The sequence below is a fragment of the Aphelocoma coerulescens genome, chromosome 1A (genome assembly GCF_041296385.1).
Source record: "Aphelocoma coerulescens isolate FSJ_1873_10779 chromosome 1A, UR_Acoe_1.0, whole genome shotgun sequence".
Classification (NCBI taxonomy): domain Eukaryota; kingdom Metazoa; phylum Chordata; class Aves; order Passeriformes; family Corvidae; genus Aphelocoma; species Aphelocoma coerulescens.
Window position 1 is genome coordinate 79,844,010 of NC_091014.1, and position 19,736 is coordinate 79,863,745.

Genomic DNA, 19,736 nt, shown 5'->3' on the forward strand with positions numbered 1-19,736 from the left:
CATGAGGAGTTATCTTGTAGAGCAAACACAGGCTACTAATTTAAAGACAATACTTAGATCCATTATGTCACGCCAGACAAATACTGTTTCTATGTCTTCTTTTCACTGTTGATGACATGGTTAAAAGAAGACTTTAAGGCCACTTTAATACAAAATGTTTGTGAATTGCAGCCATGTCTTTTGATGGAAGGAACTATAACAGATTATTAGCTATTATTCTAATTGTATTTATCGGAGTGAGTTTTCCCAGTAATGCCTGGGCTCAGAATCTGAAGTCTTTCCATAGACAGCTCCTACTGAGAGTTTCTCTGATAAAAACCAGCAGGATTTGGGTCATTTAGACTTAATCTGCTAAATTCAACCCTGTGGCATTTCCCTGATACTCAATGAAGGGTACTGGGGATTGGCAAAGAAGGTTGCATTCTGATAAAGAAGGGATGGAAAATTTATACTCGCAGCATTTGCCGACACTTTAGGATGGTCCCTTAAGACAAGAGGCTTCCTAGTAGGGGTGATCTTTGCTATGCTAATTTGGCAACCTGTGTTTTTGAAGCAAAACATTCCATGACGAATGACCTTATTTTTTTGTTTTTAAAGCTGTGAGGTGCTTATGCAATAGCCTCCTAAGGTAGGAAGAGACAGATGCTGTGGAATAATAATCAACCTAATTCTTGCTGAAAATCTCTGCAAAAATCTTTCTCCTTTTCCTCCTCTCCTTTCATAGGTAAGCTCAGTGCCACCTTTCCCACACAAAAACATACAGCAAGAACTAGGGGCCTCTGCATAACTCAGGAATTCTTCCATTTCCAGAGATAGGCTTGCTTTTGTTCCCTTTTAAAATGTAGGTTTTGGTTGGGTTTTTTTTTTTAAAGGCTTTAAAGAAAGAAAAGTTGTCAGTTTTTACAAAAACTAACAGCAAAAATAAGACTGAAGTTTCCCCTAAAATAAGAGAGATGTTTTGGTTGCAGAAGACATCCCTCATGGAAGACTGTCCAAGCTGACATGAATAGTCACATGTGTCCAAAAGCTCAGGTCTTCACTTCTATCCAGAGCCTGAGGTAAGCTGGGCTGCAAAAAACCCTCAAACCTGACTCAAAATGAGCAAAATCCCTGGGCCATGTCTGAGGTGAGAAGGACCAGCACAAGTCCACACTTAAACGTGCTGTCAGAACCTCCTGGTTTGGGAAGGCAGAGGAAATTCCACTACTGGGCAGTGATGGGGGGGCACTGCCTGGGTGTTGCTTTAACCCCTGCTTTCAGCCACCGCATCCCAGCAAGCTAAAATATCCTTTTTGTTCTGTTTAGAGTGGCCATTTTCTGTAGTGAACAATCAGTCCTCTACACTTAGCTAAGAAAAAAAATAGATAACATTGAATGTTAGGGTTTATAATAGAGGGAAAAATATTTTTGGACATGGGGGGAAGGAAGGAAGGAAGAGAGACCAGATACCTGGTCCGTGCAGGTATTAACGCATCTGTCCCCTGCTGTCACAAAAAAGCAAAAATACAACTCGCAGGTTGGTGAGCTGAATCATAAGGTGTATTGGGCATCCTGTCAATAGGTGGTGAAAGACTTGTCACCCTTCATCCAAGTTGCCTTTAAGTTAAATTTTGCAGTCTCTTTGATTTCTCTCTAACAGTCACAGACAAGAGAGGATGAAACCCAGTATATACAATCAGTGGGGGAAAAAAAGAACCTGCAGGAGTAAGAAATGTAGACTGTTTGGCACCTCTCCTATTTCCTTTTCTATACAAAGATTTTGGTTTGCCTAAGCTATAGAAGGAAACAGAAGCAGTCTATTTTAATCTTCCTGAGCGAAGAACGCTGCAGGGATTGCTCTGTTATCCCCAGCAGCAGCCCTGACTTTCCACAAAAAAGGCTCCATCCAGCCTTCTATCTATCTATCTGAAATAGAAAGATCATCATATGATATACCAGCAATCAGCTGTGTTCTTAATGCACTTCTCTTTGTGCATTTTGGCATGAAGGAAAAAACCCTACAATTCTTCCACCAGTCAAACACCACTGTGAAAAGAGCTCAGATAAGGAGGAAGTATTTAGGCTTATGCATAGAAATTGATTCTTCAGTTCATGTAATGACGTATGTTAGAAACTCTGTGCAGAAGCAAGGAAAGCCCTTGCCGAGATGATGTTTCTTACACAGCCTTCACTGCAGGGAGTCACTCCTGAAAAAACAATGAGGTTGATTATGCATTTCTATTTGGGTTTCTTACTGGTTTGACTTGAGGGATTCAAACCATGCTATTCTGGATTTACACTAATCGGCATGAGTTCAGGATCTGGCCCCACTTCTTTTTTTAAACTCCAGCTATTTCATAATGAATAAGAGCCAGATCCTGCAAAGGCTTACTACCTGCATTAATACTCTGAGGAGCCCACTCACTTCCTCTAAGTTGTGATTGCAAAATTGAGACTTACAGTGCAGTATTTTGGAAGCAAACATATGCTTTTTGGGATTCAAGCATGCCTTGACTGTACCTATTCCTTTAATAGCATTCCTTTCAATAGCAATATCTTCTCTGATTTTCATAGACCCACATGAAAGATGCTTAGCTGTTATGAAGTGGTGTAACTCTACTTACACCAGTGGAAAATCCAGCTCCATGTTGTAGCTCTGCTTGTGTATTCAAAACAAACATGAGAGAGAAGGGTCCCTTTATTTAAATTGTCAAAAGAGACAAGGAAGATGTTTTGGGTTTGTGTACTTCATTTGTGTACTTGTGTGTTGTGCACTTCACTTGTTTTGACATTACCGTAACCAAGACAATAGAGACAATTCTAGGAAAGATATTTCAATCTAGTTTTACTACTTATATTAGTTTCTTTCTTATCTGAAAGATGCCACAGCAGAAACTATGCTCCTTCTCCTTCTAACTTCACGAACTCTGGCTTTCAACCAGAAAACAACCCCCTCTTTCGAAGTGCCTAAACAAAGGAAATTACAGTACTGACTGCAGCTGTAATTACCAGCTGATGAACTGATGGCATATACTGAATACATAATCCAAGAGAATTTTGCTCTTCAATAGTAGCCCTTTCCACCACCTATAGTGCTGGAATGCTCATCTTTGTTTACTATACATTCATGTGCACACAGTACATTTCAGTATCCAGTCCTAGTAGTCAAGCTTTCTTCACTGAAGATGAGAGACCAGCAAAAAATACCTTGTCCTTTTGGAGAGCTGGATCAGTGTCAGGTGCCACTCACCAAAAACAAACAAAAAAACCCAAACAAACAAAACAAAACCAAACAAACAAAAAACAAAAACAAAAACAAAAAAACCCCACACACAACAACAAAAAAAAAGACAGGGAAAAAAGACAACCCACACACGAGTGCGATAAGCACCCTAAATGTCAAACCTAAGTACAGAATCTACATCTCTATGAACATATATACATCACATACAATATAATGTACCCCTTACATCAGAGAGGGCAGGAAAACCCCAGCTCACTCCAGGGATGATGGGGGTTTTTTTGATAGATACCAGCAACTTAAGGCAAACAGAAGCGACCACAACGCTGCTGTGCTTTGCGAGGCTTTCCGTGCCTGGATTAAACCGCACTCATCGTAGATCACGGACCTATTTATTTCTGACAGACAATGAGGGCACGATGCCGTGTGTGAGCACCGCGGGTGAGCTGCCCGAGGGGCTCCAAACGGGCTACAGACACTTGTCTACAGGAATGAGCGCGGTGAACCGGGAGGCTGATGCGTCTTGGAAGCAGCATCCTGGCTCCTCTTTGCACTCTGCCTGCTCTCCCCGAGAACGCATCGAGGGAGGGATTCCCCACCCACCCACACACTGCCTCTCCCTCCGTGCGAGGCTGCAGGGGGGTATAACCCAGTTCCCTGCTGGATGCGGGCCCGGAGAGAGCCCGCTACGCTCCCGCTCCCCGCCGCCACCCCTGCCCGCCCCCTCTCCCCCTTCGCACTTACTCCGCTCTCCGGCTCAGGACGCCTTTGCCGATGGCCTGGGGGGTCTTGTGCTGGAGCAGCGCGGCGCAGCAGCCCTTGTCCCTGCCGTCCTTCTCGGCGGGGTGCTGGTGGGGCTGCGGCGGGGGGTGCTGGTGGCCGGCAGCCCGCCCGCCGCCGCCGGGCCCCGCCGGTGCTGCTTTGCCCGCGGGCGGCGGCGGCTGAGCCGGGAGCTGTTGGTGGTGCTGAAGCGGCTCGGGCTGGCCCGGCGGCGGCGGGGGCTGCTCGGGCGGGGGGCCCTGGGGCGGCTCGGCGGGGGCCGCCGGCGGCTCGGCGGGGGCCGGCTGCCGCTGCTGCTGCCCGCGGAGGCTGCGGTTCTCGGTGCTCAGCTCGTCCAGCCGCCGCTCCAGCTCGTCGATGCGCTGGCGCTGGGTGTGGATGAGGCTCTGCTGGTTCTGCACGATGGCGGTGAGCTCCTTCAGGTAGAGCACGGCGCGCACCGGGTTCTCCAGCAGGCTCTCCATGCCCCGGCCGCCGGCGCGGGCCCCGCCGCCCGCCCGCCCGCCGGCGCTCCGGCGAGAGCGGCGCGGGATGCGGGCACGCGCCTCGCCGCCCCGCGCGCACGGGCACGCGCATCCGCGCCGCCGGCGGCCGCGCGCTCCCGCAGGGGGGCAGGGACGGGAGCGGGGGGAGGGGCCCCCGCGCGCGTCCGGCCCCGGCCGCACCGCGCACGCGCGGGGGGCACCGGGGCGGTGGGTGGCGGGGTCCCGGGGGTGCCGGGGGTCCCGTCCGTCCTCCGGTCCCGTCCCGGTGCTCTCTCGGGAGCGCTGCCCGCCGCCGGCTCCTGTCCGCCCGGCCGCGCCCCCGTGCCGCTGGCGCCTCGCTGCGCTGCCGAGCGGAGCGGCCGGGGCCGGGGCGAGCCCTCTGCGGGGCCCTTTCCAGCCCCTCCAGCACCCGGTCTTCTCCTCTTCCCTGACCGGCGTTTCTGAGTGTTGCTGTGCTTTCGTTACCCAGGGTGGCTCGGTGATTTCTTTGGGGTTTTTTTTCCTGAGTGACTTGAATAATTCTGTCTAGTTTTGGCTGCCGTGTTGATAACGTCTCTGTTTTTACCTGGTTAGAAACATAGAATCATTAAGGTTGGAAACGTCCTCCAAGATCAGCAAGTCCAACCTTTGACTGAACAGCACCATGCCCACTAAAGCATAGCACTAAGAGCCATGTCTTCTGCTTGTATTTGGGACTTCCACACTTCCCTGGGCAGCCTGTACTAATGCTTAACTACTCTTGCAGTGAAGAAATTTTTCATAATACCCAACTGAAGCCTCCCCTGGCGCAGCTTGAGGTCTTTTCCCCTTGCCCTGTCGCTGGCTGCCTGGGAAAAGAGCCTGATCCCCAGCCCACTACACCCTCCTTCCAGGAAGCTGTAGAGAGTGATCAGGTCTCCCCTGAGCCTCCTCCTCTCCAGGCTAAACACCCCCAGCTTCCTCAGCCACTCCTCACATGACTTAAGCTCCAGACCCTTCACCAGCTTCCTTGCCCTTCTCTGAACTTGCTCCAGCACCTCAATGTCCTTTGTGTAACCTGAATGCAGGGTTTTAAATCTCTCAGAAGGAATTTCTGAGGAAAATAGATGTTAAATGAACTTGCTTCTTCCTTGGAATTTTTGGTGTCCTTTAGGTTCTTTGGAAAAAAAGCTAGAGCTTATTGTGGAGTTTTGCTGTAGATGTGAGAGCTGACAAGGCAGGGCCTTTGCTGTAAGACTCCGTGCAGGTTTTCTTCATTTCTCAATAAATGCCTTCTCTTGCCCTTCTTTATCCACAGCCATCAGTGTTTGCAAACTTACAGCCTTGAGTCTAAGAGACTGTGTGCTTTCTATTACATTCATCAGTAAATAACCTGTCTAAGGGTAGTAAAATTACTTCAGGAACTTCTGTGTCGATCCATGAAGGTATTTCTGTAATGGCTAAAATACTGTCCAATCACTGTGGCTGCTGAAAATCCAGGAGGCATAACAAGCAGTCGGGTGTTAGACAAGCATGTCAGTAGATTTGACTGATTGTACAAAAAGTTCAAGGCCACAGAATGAAAACCAACTGGTTTTAAGTGATTTTGAGTCTAGAGCTGCTCTCATTTTGCCTTTTCAGATCAGCAAAACCTGCACTGTAGCAAGGATTTCTTGAAGTGAGGAAAGAAGAAATGTGAAAGAGAATCTCTGTTTCAGATTAGCTGAAAGGTGTATTTCCAGTCTCTTCTGTTCACAGATAGCCTTAGGAACGTAAACTGATGCAAACAGAATCACCAGGATCAGAAACTGTTCACAGACTCCTCCTAAATCAGAACTGCTATTCACAGTACTCTTGTAGGCACTCAGAGGTGGCTTTGGGGGATCATGAAACATTGCCACATGTCCTCTATGTGTTGGGGGAAGACCCCAGAGTGAACTCTAAAGAGTATGAGCATTCAAATCCAACACATTTATGATTTTATTGGAAAATTGTAGGGGAAACTTTCCTCCATCTCATTGCCTAGTGTGTCATTAATGTTTTATGACAGGAGATTGAGCAGAAACTGGCATTATTTAGCAAGGGGAGAGATGGTTATAGGGGAATGTGAAAAAAGGCACACGGAGGAAGACAGGAGGTAAAAACACCTAAGCTATATTTGGGGAAGAGTGGAAGTGATCATTTGAGAAATTGTGCTTGGCATGCTGTCTGCTTTCAAAGGCACTACTGAACACCAGTATTTCAGTCTTGCCTCACAGGAACACAGTCCAGGGACAGCAGTGGAAATAATATGCTTTAGGCATTAGTAGATTCTGGGATACCAACAGGGGTGGCTTTGTGCACACTCATACATGTATGTACACACAAACACACACACACAGAGCATTGCTAGGAGAGACTTCAGGCACAGATTGTTTATTTGGCAGAACAGAGGAGGCTGTTTTAAATCTTAAGGCAAGCCCTTTGCAGAGTCCTGGTTTTGCAGTGGACATCATGTTCTTTGCAGCACAGCTGGATAAGAGAGATGAAGAAATAAGGGTCATAGACATCATACTGGCCTATCCAGGTAAAGTCAGCCAGCTCGTGGCATGTATTCTTAAGGAAATACTAACTAAAAAGAAAAAATATTCCTGCTTTGGATGGTTGGAGCTGGGGCAAAACAGCTTGGAAGTCTTGTGTCATGGTGCTTCAATGCCTATCAGAAGATGTGACTTTAACTGCACAGAGTGAACCTGATGTAGTCACTCGCTGTTTCTGTGCCTTTCATTTGCTTGACCAGCCTCATTAGCCTAATTTGTACTAATAAATCTTTGTCATAAATTAAACAGAGACCTACAGCCATGTATTGGTAAGCTAAAACCAAGCAGATTAGTAGGAGACTCAGAAACAAACCTGTTTTCTGTGCAGGTGTGGTGACTGGTGGACAAAAATGCCCTGACCTTCCGGGTATCTATAGAGAGCATGTGCCAAAAGAAAATGCAGCAGAATGCTTTTGTGCCTAATGTGAGGGACTATGCAGGGTTCTCCATACAAAACTTCAAGAGTTAATAGAGTTGCATCATCATCTGTAATAAGAAAATTCAGTAAAGATGGGGTTTTCATCCAGGAGGAATCTGCAAGGACATCACCAGAAACCAAATGTCTTCTTTCTCTCTGTGAGCAAGAATCCTACATAGCTGGAAAACGTCTCCTTTTTTTGTCCAGCCATCACTGTGGCCCTTTGATTATGCTGCCACAATACCTAGCATACATCATTTGCAAAGCTCTGCACACTGGTGAAGTACTGTTCTGTAGAAGGTGAATGGTAGGATTGTAGCCATCAGAAAAAGGGAAATGCAAACACAGAGTGGTTAAATGATTTGTCCAAGGCCATGCAGGAAGCTGGGGACAGAGGATGCAGCAGGAGGGAAGGGGGTTGGGGGGAAACACATGATGACACCACACACAAAAAACACAACAGATCTCTGACTTCAAACATCTTTGGCATTTAGCCCAAACTTCAGGTCATTAAATGCTGCTGCTTCTCTCTTTAGGAGAGATATTATCTGGAAGGAAACAATGGCAAAGATAAGGAAAGCCTGAATTCTGTTAAAATTATTTTTGCCATAGATAATTTTTTGGTATTGTATTTTTCAAAGTACTGATTGTTTCCAGTCCATTCCAGAAAAAACAATAATGAATAATAATGGATTAATTATGTTCTTATGGAATAAAGTGCTTTTCTTATCCACTTAGCAAGGTGCTTGGGCATTGCACACACAATTACAAATAAAGTGCAGCAGTAGTAATTAAAATAAGCATGCATTATAAAGCCACAACAAAATGCAAATGAGTCAAGCCCCAGGATTTAATGGAAAGGTCTAATACTACATGATTTAATTTTTTATTTCTTTAGCTATTTACTCTGAGTAAAATGAATCCATAAATAAAGGATTACCAATAAGCATACATGATAGGGAAGTAGTAACAGGTTTAAGTGTTTCAACTGCAGAAAAACTTTCACTTCAGGGTATTCTTGCAACATTTTCTGAGAGGTCCTAATCTCCCTTTAATTTTCAACACCTCACTGAAACTTGATGCACACAAATCACTCCAGCCTTTTGACAGGGAGAGACTTACCATGTTTTTCCATTTGAAATTCTGTTTGAGGCATTCCCTTCCTCTCAGTTACACTATGTCCTCTTGAACAGGAGGTCATCACAGCAAACCCAGGCAGTCTTTTCCTCATTTCTTGCATTTGATCCCAATTTCCTCCATCTTCCATGCCTCAGCCTTGCAAGGTAACAACTTACTCGTGGTAATTCAGTATCCAAAGTGCTTCCAGTTCGAGAAGCAGGGCATATATCTTAGGCTCCCAGCTATGATTCTGTGGGCTTATTATCATAAGCTTATGATAAGGTTTTTTATACTTCTATAAGACCTGCATTTCTATTGTCTTTCTTTGAGGAGAAAGAGAATTTAGGAAAGTGTGTACAAGGACACAAAATACAACAAAGATTATTGGTGTTTAAGGTCAAGTCCTTGGTACTTAAGGAAAGGCACATTTAATGTTGGCCAACTACCTTAATTTACCTAACATTTTCTCCCCTTCTTCCTGTCAGAAACGCAAGTGAAATCCCCACAGCTGATATTTCCCACCAGATCTAAGTTCTTAAGGAGTACACAAAAGAAAGCATAGCACAAACCATATAAAACCCCACAGAATTAGAGTGAAAGATGGGAGGTAAGAGATGCAAGAATTGTGGTCCTGTGTTCCCATCTGCCATTCTGATTTCTGGGGGAAGACAGGGGCACTTTCAGCCTCACCTGGAAGCCAGCAGCTGCTCAAGTAGGAATTCTCAGAACTGCTTGCAAACAGCCTGCAGACCAAAAAAAATCTGCAGGAATTAGATGAATAATTTCAAAATAGAGGATAGAATCAAGACAATCATAATGTTCTCATGCATAATTCATGGCCAGAGAAAAAAAAAAAAATGTTCACCTCCTGAATGCTTCTTTCACTCAGGCTCCTTTCACTTGAGGCTGCGTCCAAAGCTATTCAGCTCAACGAGAGATGTTTCACCATCCTCAGTCCAAGCCAAGTCACTGTTTGCTTACACCTGCTAAACAGATGGATAAAATGAAGCGAACACAAGAGAAGCGTGTTGCCCACAATCACACAGGACACTACTCAGTGCCTGTAATTAGAAAACACTGGAATCAACAGCAGTGTTCCCTCTGCTTCAGGTGAGCACTGAGTAAAGGTGGGAGTAGTTCTCTGGCACCCTCTAGTCCAGCACCTAAAAGCCAAGTGTTGTGGTCTGCAGTCCTGACATCTGCAACAAGGTGAAATCTCTCTGTCTCTCTTGTGTTGCGGCTGTTGAATTGTTAATTCATATTGATACCATAAAACCAGAAGCAGTGGGAAACATCTCCATTTATAAATCAAATACAAAGATCTGAGATGTGGTAAGGACAAACACTTCAGTTTCTTTCCATTTTGGTTGGGGCTTTTTTTCTCTTAGGTCGAGTACAGCTAAACTGCCATATAAATATTTAAAACAGCTGCTCATCAGGAGAAGCTACAAATTCTGGATTGTAGCCTTAGTTGAGATGTGTGGTTTTGACACATTTTAAAATCTTGTCTGTATTTGAACTGTGCTGTTGCAGCCTTCTGTTATTTACTGCAAATTAAAAGGAATCAAGGTCTCTCTTCAGGTTGCACTTCCCCTTTTCATGTTGCTAAATGTTACATTATCTCCTGCCTTTTTCATTAAATTAAGCTTTGACCACTTAATTGATTAATTCTAGAGAGCAAAAGCTACACAGAGACATTTTCTTCAGAGGCAATCAGGTTTTTGTTTGAGCTGACAGTTGTTCAGTCTTTTGTAAATACTGCAGTAAAATGAAAAAAAAACCTGAATATGAGCTTGATTCTCCCAGTATTATCCAACTGGCTCCTTCAAATTATATGGCGATTTTCAGGTGGGACAAATTTGTGTGATCTGACCTTGCGTGAGATACACAGAAAAAAAAAGAGAAAAAATAAAAAGAAATGGAATAATGTTAGCTCTAAACTCATACTACAACTAAAAGTTTTTTATGCAATGACAGAAATCAAATACTGTCAAGAAAACAAAAAATATTCATGAACAGTATGCGTTTCAGCTCAGGCTACAGTACAGCATTTTTCTGATGAGCAGCTATTTAAAATATTTATGTCAGCTTAGCTGTGTTCCACTGAAGAGAAAAAAAAATTGACAGAAGAAGAAGCATTTGTCCTTACCACATTTCAACTCTTTATGTTTGGTATACAGAAGATATTTTCCCTTTGCTTCTAATTTTATGCTATCGGTTTGAACTAACAATTCAACAGCCCCAACACAAGAGAGTTCACCTTGTTGCAGAATTCAGCTTAAAGAACGTGAGAGTGCAGACCATAACACCTGGCTTTTAGCTGCAGGACTAAAGATGAAGATACCAGAGGACTCTTCCTGCCTTTACTCAATCTTCATCTGAAGCAGAGAGAGCCTTTTCTGTTTACGGACCCTCAGTGCAGTCCTGTTTCACCTTGACAGTGTGGCTTGTTTGGTCTGTGCTCAGGTTTCATAAGCAGATGCTGACTTCTCAGGGAAATTAAGGCCAGGACAAATCAATAAAGCATCTGGCCTGATGTGCTTCATACTGTATAATCTCATGCAGCTTGGAACATGAGTTTAAGAAAAATGTATCTCCAGAAATGCTTCTGGTACCACTGGGAAGATAGGAAAAGTTAGAGAATTTGTTTCATTCCTTGATATTTTGTCACTGTGGCTAATCTCTCTCATCGTTGACAAGCTGGAATATTTTTCTTATATGAATTTATCCTTTTTATTTTCCAGACATGAGTAATTATACCATTCTCCATGGAGGTAAAGAGCTCCTTAGTCCTCAAGTTTTTCTCCCCTTGAAGGTGACTGATCAAATCACCTGATGATGTTATTTTTAGCAAGATAAATGAACTGATCTCTTTAAATGATGTAATTTTCTAAAACCTTGAGTCTTTGGGGTTTTTTGGTTTTTGAGGTAATCTTTCAGACTTCCTGATATGCAGCATGGTCTAACTAGAGGCAGCCCAAACGTTTGCTGAAGAGGTCGCTGCTGAGATGTGCTCCTATGTCTTGTTGCCCATTATTTATGGGGTCAGGCTTTTGCTCAGGTCAACCTTTGCCCTCAAATCTGCTTTCAGACAGGATTCCTTCTGCTCAGACATGCTGACTTGTGACAAATATTTCTGTGTTCTGTTTTGGTGTCTGAAAGAATTTCAAGGAGTATGTGAAGAGACAAAACTCAAAACTGAAAGAACTTCCTCCAGACTTCTCTTTGAGGAACACAACAGAATTGTTTCAGACATCTACCACCATCCACATTGCTGCAACTGACTCCACGGGGTAGAACCTCTGCCTCATGCAAAGCACACAAAAGAGCCCTCTGTTTTGGGAGACCCAGATGTAAAGAGCAGGATGTAGGTCAAATGGTGGCAGACCACAGGTCTAGTTTTCCTGTTGCATGAGCTAGCTTCGCATAAGGTACAGCTCTGAGTGCAAGCCATTCAGTCTTGTGAATTTCTTCACAACTGATGGGATTTTGGCTATGGTTGATGCCAATCTGGTGACAAGGCAAGCAGCTGAAAACTTACAATATTTACCTTAGCCAGAGAGAAATTCCCCACTGATTTTCTACCTTATTTGCACACCTCTCAAGTAAGAGCAGCCTAGCAGATCTTTTCAGATAGTGAGCAGGAGTATCTTCTCTACAACACTACACCCGTTTTAAAAGAGGGGAAAAAGAAAAAAATCCCCACAGCTCACAGCAGCACTGCTTTGTCATTCCATCCCTTGCAGAGATAACAGTTCAGTTACTCGTTCCCTCTGCAGCATTCTCTGCAGTGCTCACCTTGGGCAGCAGAGAAATGGCAAAGGACAAAAGGTCTTGTCCCTGGAAGGAGGGAGGGCTAAGGAGCCACAAGCAGCAACAGTGGCTGGATGGTGGGGAACAAAAATTGATGTGAATTGGGCAGCATGACACACAGGGAGACTGGTGGAAGTGGCAGAGGGCAGGGACTGAGGACGCACAGGATGCAGGTCAGTCACTGTGCTGGGCAGAACTGAGGCAAAGGGAAGGCTGATGTTTGGTCTGCAGGCAAGACTGGTGTGGAAGTTGTGGAAGAGAAGTGAGTGTGCAAAAAGAGGCAGAAAGGTTCCTAAAGTGCTCCCAGTAAACTGAAGAGAATGGCTGAATATTTGTTATAAAGACATGCTGAGTACAGTCAAAAGGAAGACGCAAAACGTGAAAATTGGGTTGAAGTCCACTTTGTAAGACTTGAAGAGCGTATAGGTCTGTATCCTAAAGGAGCCAGAGCTACTTGCTGATGACTTAAGTTATGATTTGTTTAAAAGCTTCCCATCTGTTCAGGTTTCTATTCTGTTTCACATTGAAATTACTGCTGGACGGATGTGGTAAAGTGGTGGTTTTGGACACATTCTCATTGGTTTTTAATTTTTTATGTGATGTTTTGGGCTTTTTCGACAGAGATCAGCACAAAAAGGCAAAACACAACCAACTGTGACAGAATATATAAAACAGAATGAGCTGCCTACAGATAAATGAAAACAGTCCAAAATAATAGAGACCAATGTGAATCATGACCAAGAAGCATATTTGTAATAACAAAAATGTCATCTGTGTCAGATAAACAAATCACAAATATTTATTGAGATAACAAACAGGTTATAAATAGAGAGACATCCCAAATTCAGATCATGTCTCTCAGTGATAGAAGATATGAATTAGCAGCCGTATCTGCCAAAATAAATCTGGCATTCTCACAGAGTCATCATTAAAAAAAACCACAATGATAATAAATAAAAAGAAGGAGAGTACAGAGAAGTAGAGGGCAGACAAGCATTGGTTTTTTTCTTCCACTAGTACGACATAGTTTCGAGAGATCAGGCTGCATTAGTGCTACTAAAGATGATATAAGCATGATGATGATAAGAAAATACTGGAGGCAGGGTTGAGGGAGAGGCTTCCCTGGTAGCTGCAGTTCTGACCCCAATCCTATAAGCTGCTCCAGGCAAGCAGGTGCATGAGGCCTCATTTTGAAATCAGTGAGTTCAAGCCAAGCACAAAAGTCTGTCTAGCCAGAGCACCAGCTTGCAGCTTCCACTTACCTCCTTCTGCCAGTCTTTCAGATGCAGATAACACTTTATTGATATGGCATGATTTTGGATGTAGTGGAAAAAAAAAATGTGATAGAGTATTTATTCTTTAACTCCGGTGGTTGTGGAATGAAGCCAGTCAGTTTAAAAAGACCAAAAGTAATTTTCAGGAGGACCTAAATAAAACCAGTTGTTCTTAATGCACACCTGGCACTAGTTTGTCATGTTGTCCTGAGCTCCTGGAAATGGAGAGGCTGAGATTCTGCAGCAGAGGGGATTCTTCCATAACATACGTTCCTGTGTTTCAGACCATAGATCTCAGGACGTAAACAGTATTATACCCAACTGAACAAAACAGGTCTATAAGGTACCAAATGTGACTGAAACAATATTGGGCTTGGCATTAGTTTTTTTGTATTTCCTTCCCTTTTGTGAAGGTAATGGTCTGTTCTCAAGGCCAAGCTCCTGCTGCCTATGTTCAAAGAGGAATGGAGTTGTGCCACCATTTGCATGACTGTCAGGAATACAGTCAAGAGGATGGGGCCAGACTCTATTCAAAGGTGCCCAGCAACAGGATAAGACGCACAGGGCACAAACAGAAACACAGGAAGTTCTATCTGAATCTGAGGGAAAACTTATTTACTTTGAGAGTGACAGAGCACTGGAATGAGCACAGGACGCCCAGATAGGCTGTGGAGTCTCCTCTGGAGATATTCAAAACCCAGATGGATGTGATCCTGTGCATCCTGCTTTATCAGGGAAGTTGGGCCAGATGATCTCCAGAGGTCCTATCAACCCAAACCATTCTGTGATTCTGTGAATTAAGCCCAAAATAAAGTCAGGAGCTCTCAACTGTAAATCCCAGTCAGCATAAGAAGAGGTAGGTGCTGCCCCAATTGTCCTCTGGATATAGTGCCACCACTGCTAGACCAATTTAGCTAGTTTATATTTTTATTTGCCTTCTGAAAAGTCCTACATACTCATTTTGAGGTACACCCAAAAATCCTTCTCTTCCTTATGTTTATATGACTGGATCCTTTCAGATATTCTTTCTCCCCTGCAGCAGTTGTTCTATGAAGGTCCCGAGCCCTTTGACTCTTCCTTACAAGCCAGCTGCTTGCTCCTAATGCTGTTGGACTGGCCTGTCCTGGCCATTTCTGTGCCTACCTACCTCCTTGCATGCCAGAAAGGTCAAGTCCCTGCTCCACACACAGACACATCCACAAGCACCCGCTTTAAAGGCAGGAGTGCCCCAAGGCCTTGCAGGCAGAGGACATGGGTCCTGTCTGACCATTCAGGGCAGGATGCAGCCTGTCTTCAGCAATCCAACTCAGCACCTCTGCCTGGCAGCAAAATTGTTGGATAAAAATAGACAAAGAGGCCTCCTCAAACAAACTTGCAGGATTTCTGGGCTCAACCCTGATGCTCTGGACTCAGTTCTGTTCATATTCATGTTCTGTGTAGCTCTGAGAACATGTCTTTTGTTGTTGATTGAAGCTCAGCCTGAGCTGGGAGGTTGGGAGCTTGGCTGTGGTCGTGTCTTCCTAATGAAAATCCTTGGTTCCTGGGTCATTTTAGTGGATGTGCTCACCTACAACTGAAGGCATGATAAAATGGATGTAGTCATAAATTGTTCATTTGTCAAAATGAAAAATGAAAAATTATTTGTGAATTTGAAATGCACTCACTGAATATTTTTGAGATTTAAAACAATGAGAACAACATTTCGGGTTGGTTTTTTTCTAAGCCCTTTGTCTTCTCCCAGGAACAGGAAAAAATTAAAGCCTGGAGTAATCTATAGATGCTTAGCTTTACTGTTTTGGTTTTTTTTTTTAATGAGCTATGCAGTGTAGCTAGCATGTAGAAATACTGATAGAAGTATTTACTAAACAAATACACTGGTTTTATTATGAAACAATGACCAAAATGTTGTTAAATAGATGTTGTGTTGCACACTATTATTTTGGCCTCTTCACATCACTCTAAAATGGAAGGGGAATTAAAGGCTGAAGTGGGAGATATATATCCTACTGCTTTGCAAATGAAAAGAAAGATTACATCTGTAGGTCTTAGAATTAAGTAGGGACCTGATGTTACAACACAAATGCAAAAAAATATTCATGTTTCTAGAGAAAAATCCTGTGGAATTAACATGGCACCTTGGCATACAGCTATTACAAGGCAGTTAATATGGCATAATCTTAAGGACCACCAGGAAATCTGGCCTGCAGCACAGAGGAATTATAATAGACTCACACAATAAGCTTTGAAGTGAAATAGCTTCATGTGAATACTGAAGAGCAATACAAAGCATCTGAAAGATTGAAATGCAAAACTAATGGCTTCATTGGAAATGTTTAACATGTATTTCACTGCTCATTCAGAAAGAAACTATTTCAGGTAGGAATTTTGAGTTTTCACTAAAATTCCATTTGAGTAGGAACTGGGAAAAAAATCTCTGAATGTAATGCCTAGGCTCTTCTATGAATCTAGTCCTTTGCTTTTATTGCACATACCTGGAAAAAAAAGGTTACAGAACTAATGTTGGTTCTGACCAAACAAATAGCAAATAACTCACCCTGAAACTATGGAGGTTTTATTATTTACCAAATACACTGAAAACAATGTTTGGGGCATGTCTTTGGAAAAAAAGCAGAGTTTAATTTTTTGGTTCAACAACTAAATCAAATAATCAATTATTTGCACAAACCAACCATTTGAACATCCCCTTAAATCCTAAAACAGGAGCTTGCTATTGACAACAAGGAATTTGGATGAACTTCTCACAGGTGTGAGTCTCATTCCCAAGGAATATTGATTTCTGTTATTTAGCTTGTATGTTTGAAAAAATGGAAAATTGTTCCCAGTTTGAAACTAACTCTGGAGGAACAAGCTTTTATTAAAGTGCAAATTCCATTTAAGTGCAAATTTTTCTTAACCACACATTACTTAATTTTTTGAAATATGTTTTTAGGAGGCAATGTCAAAAGTACAATTAAATGGTGCAGGACCGAGTCCTAACTGATGGTGACAATAATGAAAATAAATTGTTTAATGAAAGCTTTTTCTTTTCCCCCCCCATGCTTTTACCTCTCATTATTCTGTTTGGAAACAGATTCTCCTAAAATGATTTGTGTGTCCTGCTGTCACTATTCAGACAAGCATTTATCAGAATGTCTTAGTACACACTAATATTTTCAGTAGACTTTTAATAGAACATCTTTCTCTCCACTTCCTTTTAGTTCTAATCTGTAATGTAGGGTCTTGCATCTCTTTTCATGCTTCTCTTTTTATTAACTCTCCAAATATATTCAGAAATCCCCTAATTTGTATCCAGCAATAACTTATGTCTTGAAGCATTAAAATGTACATTTAAAAATGTTGAAGCTAATGTTGGAAACTGATAAAATACTATTAAAATTCCTACTTTAAATATACGTGATTTGAAAAATAATAATTTTTAAAAGAGCTATTTTTATAAAAAGGAAGAAATATTATTGAGAATTCCATCCTTTTTCTTCTCCTTTTAGGAATTAAAAGTCCAGAAGAATTTTTTAAAAAGTGATGTCCAAAGCTGGGTAGGGAGTGCAGTGAATTTTCATCAGAATGCTGAATTTTATTTGAGCCTTGCAGGATGGAAAAAAAATATCAATCTTCAATTTTTTTGGAAGCAACCTCTAATATCTAGCACTCACACTGTTCTAAATGAACTTAATGGATGTCAGAATCAAAAGAAGAATGATCTTCATGATGACTCACTAACATGTTAGCTGGGAGCTGTAACTGGCTCCTTCTTCCTTGGGTTCATGCCCTCTTCATGTGTCAGAGGGCAGTTAGTGAATTCATGACAACTCCTGACTTTGTTATGGCAACAGAAGGACAGCCAGCAATGGGGTCCGTGGCGGCAACAAAGGGGAGGAGCTTTGGGTAGCTGACTTCTGGCTTGAATACGAAATGGTAGCTGGGTCTGCATGGCAAATGGCTGGATGTTATAGAGTGTGAGTATAGAATTGTGTGCATGGTTGTTAGAGAATGTGAGGGTGTAACAGAATGTTGCAGATTCTGTGAGTCTTGTATGTGTTGACTTTAAAGTCAAACAAGTCATTTGGGCCTGTTGGGAGCATGGCTAGATGGATGACCTTAGAATACCTGTTGCTTTTCTCTTAGCCATGGCTGTTCTTAATATTTCTCTCTTTCATTTATTTTTTTATAAAGGCCTGGTATGGGAGGTTTGATCTCTTGCCAGGTAGCCTAGCGGGAATGCTCTGTTCAGTTATGCAAGAAACATGGATTTGATCCCTACCTCCTGTTACCATGCTCTTAGGAATACACGTTACAGAAATAAAAGCATTAGCCTGCAGCTGCACTGCTGTGCTGTGCTCCCACAGATCTCACGTGGGCAGCGAGGTCAGCCCCACTCAGGACTCTCAGGGCTGGGGGTGCTCTGGCAGTGTGGAAAGGAGATACAGAATAAAAGAATGTGCATGGAACACTGTCCTCATCCATGCTCCTCTCCAGGGACTTTCTACTCTTTGTGGTCTGTTTTTGTTACCTTTGTTTCACTGATATACCTTTATGTCCGAAACATGGGGGTTTTTTTAAGTCAAAAAAGGCTATGCCTGTGAGCGTGCAAAACTGTGTGGATGCAATGTGAGGAACGGCATTTTGGAGTTCACAGCTAAGAGTCTTCCCAGTGACACTTAAGCCAGAGAACTTTGCAATCCAGCTTTTCCTTACCAACCAGTTCAAGGTGCATCAGAGACACTAGTTCAGTGCAGTCATACAGAGAGATACCATTTTAACCCATGGCAGTAATACAGGAGTCATTTTATACTCAAGTTTGCACTGAAGAAGTTGCATTTTCATTGTTTATCATGGGGTTTTTTTCCCAGCATTGCCTGAGTGCTTCAGCCTGAGCCCTACGTGAAACACTGTGGCACGTTGTGCCCTGGAGAACTTACAGTCTGATGGGCAGTGCAGGCACAGGGCATCAGAAGCGCTCTGGCACTCATGAGGAATAAGTAATGTGATGCTGGTGAGTGATGTTTAAAGTTGTGACTCCAGGGCTGAGCAGTAGGCTTGGATGATAGGGAGAAAGTGTAGAAGCAGAAGGGGTTGAGGAGGAGAAGAAACAAGAGTGGTCAAGAGGGGGTACAGGTATGGTACTTCTATCAACTTCACGCTCTAGTTTGTTCCTCTCCACTGCATTGTACCCCAAAGCCCCACTTCTAGGGGAAGAGGAAAGCCACATATTTGTGAGGAAGTGTGTGGAAAAAGTGTCTCCAGATATCTGAGTCAGAAGGGAACTTGTGCAGAAAGAAAGGGGGCTACACTTGGCCCTTATTTTAACCCCCTGCAGTAAGAATACCCCAGAGGTAATGCAGATATTAATGTTATAGTTAGAGCATCTATACGTCATGGGGAAATAAAGGTACTTTGCCTTTTACTTTTCACCCCCAAATGATAATACACTGTTTAGTTTTGTCTTGTTTCAACATCTTGTGATCATTAGTGTGCACTCAGACGAGGTGCTAATTATCATCAGACACAGAACAAGAGACAGATGTTCCTTCCTGCTTGTTCTTCTAAGGCAATGCTACAAGCAAAGCATTAGAGTCAGACCTGAAGCAAAACCTGAGCTCCAAACACTTCTAAAGGTTAGGTGAGCTCAATCCTACATCCAACTGCAATAGCAAAATATCCCTCAAATCTGAAAACCTCCAAAACAAGAGGGATGTCTGGAGTAACAGCTGATCTGTGTTCCGACCTTGTGCAAAAGCGACTCAGACAGTTCTGCCTGAATGTTTGACAAATGCTGTTCAACAGACTACAAGAATTTCCAGCACCTTCAAAACACAAGCACAGAAGCACTCTCTATTCTCCTCACCTTCCCTTTTTACATTTTTCCTTCAGGTTCTGAGTTTTATGTTATTAAATTTTGGTATAAAACATTATAATAAATATTAAGCAGAAACATTTTCCATCCTAAAAGTATCAAAGATGGAAAAATATTATTGTTTCCCTTTTTCTAGTGAGAAAAGTTGAGGCACTAATTACTTGCCCAAGGTGACTTTGCTCAGTAAAAGATAACAAAAGAAAGAGTAAGTTAATTGA

The 19,736-nt window shown here is 42.9% G+C and overlaps 1 protein-coding gene across 1 annotated transcript in view; it reads right to left on the bottom strand.

Annotated features, from left to right (window-relative positions):
* LOC138104492 (IQ motif and SEC7 domain-containing protein 3-like) overlaps positions 1-4,464 on the bottom strand; it is a 44,597-nt gene extending 40,133 nt beyond the window's left edge. The window contains exons 1-2 of the mRNA XM_069003788.1: positions 4,138-4,464; positions 3,965-4,092 (exon numbers count right to left, since the gene is read on the bottom strand). Of these exons, the coding sequence (XP_068859889.1) occupies positions 3,965-4,092; positions 4,138-4,464 (455 nt within the window). The remainder of the gene's footprint in view (positions 1-3,964; positions 4,093-4,137) is intronic.
* Positions 4,465-19,736: the final 15,272 nt, after the last annotated feature.